The sequence below is a fragment of the Trifolium pratense genome, linkage group LG2 (assembly GCF_020283565.1).
Source record: "Trifolium pratense cultivar HEN17-A07 linkage group LG2, ARS_RC_1.1, whole genome shotgun sequence".
In the NCBI taxonomy this organism is placed as follows: Eukaryota; Viridiplantae; Streptophyta; class Magnoliopsida; order Fabales; family Fabaceae; genus Trifolium; species Trifolium pratense.
The window spans coordinates 26,832,128-26,839,383 of record NC_060060.1 but is presented as its reverse complement, the minus strand read 5'-3'; the positions used below and the strand labels follow the sequence as shown (position 1 = coordinate 26,839,383).

Genomic DNA, 7,256 nt, shown 5'->3' with positions numbered 1-7,256 from the left:
TAGATGAGAAAGATATTCGAATTCTTAGAATCGTGATGAAAATTGAGAACTCAAAAATGAAAGATTAGCTATTAAACTATATCACAGAAACACTTTATTAAATTTGTTACCTTTTCAACAAAACCACATCACATTGCAAAAGGAGGAATATATAAAAGAATTTATTAGCATACTATCGAAATGACATCAAAATGCGCAGTTTCCTTTTTCTCTCAGCTTCCAACGCTTCTGGGCTGTTCGCATATCTTCGATGCTCCTCTAAAATCATTTCACTATTCTCAATGACTTTCGTGATAAATTGTAGCTGTCGTTGTTCCTTGTTCATTTCCGGTGCTTGTGGAGGTGACGGAGTGGCCACAGGAGATGATGAGATTGGAGTATGAGGTGGTGATGATGAATCCATATAAGTGATTCAAAAAGATTGAGAATGAGTGAAAGGAAAAGCGATATTAATTGTGTGAGCTTAAAAGAATGATATCAGAGAGATGGAAAGTGTTTGCTTTAAAGAATACTGAATGAAATACTACTGCTATAGATAGATGTTCGCGGATTAAGGCGCAACGGTACTGCAATATACTCGCCTATTAAGTCGGTCAATAGGACCGTTACAGTATTTTTCTGTTGACTAAGGGTTACAATTCATAGCAGTTGGATTTTATTTTGGTATAATAATGGTATTAACTTTCTAGTTTATGGAAGAAGGGTACGGTAATTCAGAGTTCTACGGTGAGGTAAACAAATTTTGGCCAAAGAAAAAGAGGTTTGATAATTCAGAGTTCGACAGCAAGGTCAACAAATTTTGTTCTCAAGAATTGAGTTGAAGTTCTTCCGATAGCTGTCGAAATATTGTTTGGTTTGGTGATGCACCGAACTCTGAAGCAGGGGCGTCTCCGAGTTTTAGGAGACTCTGTGCAAATTATAAAATTGGCCACGTTAATAAAAAAAATATAATTTAAAAAAAATTGTTGATTTAAATTGCATATAATATATAAAAAAAAAAATCAATCTTATAAACATATAAATTATCAATATTAAATCAATTGCATTAAATTAAATGGAACAAGAAATACAAAATAATTATCTTTGTATATAACGTCAAAAAGGAACATCCTAATATAAGATCAAATTGTATGCAAAGATTAAAATGGACTAGTACTATATTTACGATTTTATATAACTAATCTATTGATACATATGATATTTTATGAACATTAACAATATATAACTATTATTTTAGGGCCTAAAAATTAATCTATTAATATACATTTGATATTTTATAGGTATAAATAATATATAAATAATATTATAGGACCTCAAAATTTTGAGTTGAGGCTCTCAAAATTTTGAGGCCCGATATCATCGCACACCTCACACATATTTGCGAGACGCCTCTGTCTGAAGGGGTTGACACATCGAAGGGGTGCTTTGTCTTTATATTGCAGAAGTCAGTTGGATATATTTATTATTTACCCTATATTTATTTGTGACTCTAAAGTTCTATATATAAAGTTAAATTGTAGTAAAAAAAAAACATATTTCTAAATCATATATTTAAATTGTTTAAGAAAATTATATATTTAAATAAGAAATAAGTTTTAAAATATTCTAAACAAAAATATAAATCATAAATTTTAATATGTTTTATTTTAAATATAAATCTAAAATATATTTTAATATAAAATCTTCAAAAAATATTTAGAGTATTATTTTAAATATTCATCATTTTTTGTTTGATTTCTCAATAAATAAACACAAAATTGATGAGTTCAGATATGCTCCATTACCTTATTCACCATTACCTTTCCATTACTTGTTCAGATCGTGACACATGGATAAAAACTAATCAATGGTCCAGATTAAAATTAATTTAATTTTTATTTTTTTCTTCTCTTCCTCCAAGAACGCGACAACGCTCCCAATTCCTATCATCCCCGCCCGCCACCGTTACTATCTCCATCACTCACAGCGCCAATCAAAGGTTGTTACATGCCAATCAAAGGAAGCCGTTGTTGTTGAGGAAGACAAATGAAACCCCTATGTTGTGATTTCAACTACTAATTCCTAGTATATGAGGAAGCCACCAACCACTACTGCACAAAATATTTATTTTTGTTTTGGTAAATGATGACGGGTTCATTTGTTTCAATTCTGATGGTGAACGGAGTAAAGGAAGCTGTCGGAGCTACCACTGTTTATCAAAAGCTTAATTTGTTACGGTTCACGTCCTAGAGAAAGGAGGAGACTGGAACAGAACACGGTTAGCTCAAAACAGAGAGAGGAGGAGACTCGAAACCGAGGAAAGCAAGTTGGGCAGAGGCCGCCGTAGCTGCAGCGGCAATCAAACCCCACCGGGTTACTTTTCATCCGTGAGAGAAGAAGGTAAAATATTGTTCATCTGGTTTAGTTACAAAAATAAAAACTAAACTGATTCTAATCTGGACCATTGACTAGTTTTTATCCACGTGTCACGATCTGAACAAGGTAATGAAAAGGTAATGGAGGATAAGGTAATGGAGCATATCTGAACTCAAAATTGATAGGTCTAAGAAGTAGAATATAAAAAAAAAAAAAAAAAAAAAAGGAAAAAAAAGTACCTTAATTAAGGGGACATAAAATATCACCTAGTATAAGTGTAAATTGACTCAAACGGATAATAAAGATAGATAAACCAGCACAAGTTGAACCAACCCTAATCAAGTCTAACAAACTACCACCAATCATGAGCACAACGCAAAGATGATTACTGAACATCTGTGAGCATCAACTAAGGTTTGAACGTTGGCGAATGAGTCGTCCGCCAACACATAAACGAATCCACGTACCATCAATTTTTCGTGAACAACAAGCAAAATGACTCTTTCAAGTTATTAGACAGTTCGAAATCAATTCATTCTAGAACTGATAATAATAAAGTCACACCATTGTAGTGAAGACAAACATAAATCAGTGAAATCTGCAAAACTCAACAAACCTGAAATCAAAGACCCTGGTTCCTCAAAAAAAAAAAAATCAATTTTATGACGGTCCCTGAAAAAATAAAATTAAAATTAATCCCAACATTTTTATACCGAGACAAATTAGTGTTTTTATTATAACAAATCAATGACTAATTTGTTACCGAATAAAGAATAATTTGGATTTTATATATTTTTATCAAAGACTTAATATGCCATCTAATAATTTGGATTTTATTTCACTACTAGATCTAATATTATGTTTAGTGTTTGAATATGTGTATGTATGCTTAATGAAGCTCTTTATTTTTCATTTTTCTTATACTTTATTGTGCCAATATCACAAGTTTGGACAATAATCATAAATTTTGGTTCTTTTTCTTCAACTTGGGTCACACCTTCTTCAACTTGGGTGGGATCTTATATTGATTTGATCATGAAGTGAACTAAGACATCATTAACTTTTTTTGCATGTGCATTTGTCATAGGACATCTTAAGTTTTGTATTGCATCACTTATATCTTGCAAATGCCCTTGATTTGATCACATATGCAGTTAACGTTCACGTTATCACCTCTGACGAAGTAAACGGATGTAGGGGTAATTTGACAGACGAACCACAATTTTAGGAGGGTATTTGATATTTTGAAAATTTCAGAAGAATATTTTACGATTTTTTCAATTTCATGGGATATTTGGCTAGTCACTCATTAATCAAATATATATTATCAATTCTTTCAAAAAGAAAAAAAAACAAATATATATTATCAATTCAATATTTTTCTAACACTTACCCTAACAGTGATATTTATAACAAACTTGTCAGATAACACATGTATTCTCTATGATCATTATTATATATATATATAGGCAAAATTACACTGCAGGTCTTTTATCTTATTTTTTTGTAACACTTTGGTCCTTTATCTTTTTTTTATAACATTTTGGTCCTTTATCTTTTATTTGTAACACTTTAGTCCTTTTTTTTGTAACACTTTGATCCTTATCTTATTTATTTATAAAAAATAAAGGACCTAAATGTTACAAAAAAAAATAATAAAGGACCATAGTGTTACAAATAAAAGATAAAGGACCAAAGTATTACAAAAAAAAGATAAAGCACCAAAGTGTTACAAAAAAATAAGATAAAGGACCTGCAGTGTAATTTTGCCATATATATATATATATATATATATATATATATATATATATATATATATATATATATATATATGGAGAATGTTAACTTGTGCCCTTAAGGGCACATGTTAAGGAGATAAATGTGGAAAAAATTTATTGAACTTGTGGTGTATTCAATTTTCTAAACATTAAATGTTTTCTATCATTAAATGCTATATTTCTATTTTTAGGTAGCTTAACATGTGTCCTTAGGGCACAAGTTAACATAACCCTATATATATATATATATATTCATTGAATAATTGATGTATCCGATCAATATTATAGACTAGATATATTTACTATTCAATAAATATAAAAAATGGAATTTTGCTTATAATAGTGACATAAGGGGTATTTGTCGATTTTTTTATTTTTTATTTTTTACAAGGTATTTGCCTAGTTTTATTTATTTAAAAAAGGATCACATGAGGAAAAGGAATCTCATTTGTTTTCTTTGCATTGTATTGAAGAGGACAAAAATTAATTATTTTCTTTTTGTCTATTATTACCCCAAACAAAAAAAAAATACAAGCTAATTTGACCAGAATTAAATAAATAAATAACTAATCGATGAACTGTATGATAGTTGATCGATTTCATCAATAATATAGTTATCTGGCTGACACTGATTAATTTTTCCCTTCCCAACTGTGAAAACCGAGTTGATTTCAATCTTATCTTCGCCTCACTCAAATCATTGATTCTCCTCAACTCATTCGTAAGTTCTTCCTCCCCCGCTCCACTGTTTCTCAATTTTATTTTATTTTCACAATCTTATGATCCTTATCATTTTTTAGCTTCTGTTTTGTCTTTATGCTTACAAATCATTAACTTATCTTGTATTTAATTTCTCCGAGACCATAATTATAAGCAAAAGTTCACTTTTCTGATTCATTGAATAACCGATATAACTAATCAATATTTGGAATTGAGTTTGCTGGTATTATATTTGGAATCTGAATTTTGTTATTGGAATGCTATATATTTGATTTATTGCAGGAGGAAATTTGTGTTGAAGAGGTAAATCAATTTCAATCAATCAATCAAACAAACAAAACATGTCACATAATTTGTTTGAAATGAATATGAGGTCAGGTGCTGCAGATCTGACCACTGCTATAGTACCTTTGCTGAAACTTATCTGCTTAACAGTCATTGGACTACTTCTTGCAAACCCTACAATGCAATTCATCCCAAAAGCTACATTCAAACTCCTTAGTAAACTCGTCTTTGCTTTGTTTTTACCATGTCTTATATTTACCGAGTTGGGTGAAAGCATTACTCTTCAAAATTTCCTCGATTGGTGGTTTATTCCTGTTAATGTTCTCGTCAGTACAGCTCTCGGTTGCTTCCTCGGCTTTTTAGTGGTGGTTATATGTCGGCCACCACCACAGTTAACTAGGTTTACTATTATCATGACAGGATTTGGTAACACTGGTAATCTACCTCTTGCTGTTGTTGGATCTGTTTGTCATAGTAAGGATAATCCGTTTGGGAAACATTGTAACACAAGAGGTGTGGCTTATGTTTCTTTTGCTCAATGGGTTGCTGTTATTCTTGTTTATACTCTTGTTTATCATATGATGGAGCCTCCTATGGAGTATTATGAGATTGTTGAGGAAGGTGCTGAAATTGAAATTGAGGAACAACAGCGTGCGCTCAATGATATTAGTAGACCGCTTCTTGTTGAAGCTGAGTGGCCTGGTATGGAGGATAAAGAGACTGAACATTCTAAGACACCCTTTATTGCTAGGGTGTTTAAGAGTATCTCAGGAATTTCCTCGTCCGCAATTCCTGATCTTGAGATCACGGCAGAACACAATGACGGTAACAACAGTCCAAGGTCTATTAGGTGTTTGGCAGAACCTAAAGTTGTTAGGAGGATAAGAATTGTTGCTGAACAAACTCCACTTCAGCATATACTTCAACCGCCAACAATTGCGTCTCTGTTAGCTATCATAATTGGCACAGTGCCTCAATTGAAAGCTTTGTTCTTCGGATATGATGCTCCGTTGTTGTTTATTACCGACAGTTTAGAGATATTAGGTGGAGCAATGGTGCCTTCTGTGATGCTTATATTAGGGGGTATGCTTGCTGAAGGACCAAATGAGTCTAGACTTGGACTTAGAACTACAATTGGTATTGTTGTGGCAAGGCTATTAGTACTTCCTATCATTGGTATTGGGATTGTTGCATTGTCGAATAAGCTTAATTTCTTGGTTGAAAATGATGCGATGTTTAGATTTGTGCTTTTGTTACAGTACACAACACCTAGTGCTATATTACTTGGAGCAATTGCTAGCTTGAGAGGTTATGCAGTTAGTGAAGCTTCGGCACTTCTTTTCTGGCAGCATGTGTTTGCCCTTTTCTCATTTTCCTTATACACTGTAATATACTTCAAAATAATTGAGTATATTTGAAGTTGATTTATATATGTTTTACTACCTTGAAATTGATTATGGGGTAGTAGTTAGAAGATTGTAGCCATTGTTTGTTGTCAAAGGTTGGAGTTGGAGTTATGATGATGTAAAATTGTTAGTTTTATTGGTTTGGTATTTTGATGAAGATACAAATAATGTTATTGCAATGATTTTGAATTGGATTTATGTGGTAAACCATGTTTATCGTTTGAAATTATAAGTTGGAACTGGCCGTAGTTTTTCCATTTTTGGAGTATATAATAGCCACTTTACGCATTCATTCATATTGTCTTCTTTATTTCTCTCGTACTATTTTATCTTTTACCACTTACACAGAGTTTAGAAGTACACATAAAAAGCAAAGGACATCTTGTTTTTTACTTCAAAATGTTGACTTCAAAACATCATTTCTCTAAATAAATTATCTAGTTACCCTCGCAGCAGTGTTTGATACTCCAATGTCGGGGGGTCATATGAGTCTTTGCAGTTTTCACACATGATGTTAAGAGAGTTAACTTCATAAGCTTTGGTAACAAAGAGAAAAGGAAAATCTTCTACTATGTTTATAGTTCAATAAATCTATCTATATTAAATAAAAGAGTGATAATTCACATGTGAAAGTGCTTAGGACCGTTAATTTATATAGAAAAACAATTTACTCGAGGGATCTTATCTGAGGCGGCCCATCATTGTGTTTCTG

The 7,256-nt window shown here is 31.8% G+C and overlaps 1 protein-coding gene across 1 annotated transcript; it reads left to right on the top strand.

The window, feature by feature from the left end:
• Positions 1-4,574: 4,574 nt before the first annotated feature.
• On the top strand, positions 4,575-6,770 carry LOC123911665 (protein PIN-LIKES 2-like). The gene is made up of 2 exons (XM_045963135.1): positions 4,575-4,854; positions 5,136-6,770. Exon 2 carries the CDS (start codon positions 5,195-5,197, stop codon positions 6,554-6,556), a length of 1,362 nt encoding a protein of 453 aa, XP_045819091.1. The 5' UTR covers positions 4,575-4,854; positions 5,136-5,194; the 3' UTR covers positions 6,557-6,770.
• Positions 6,771-7,256: the final 486 nt, after the last annotated feature.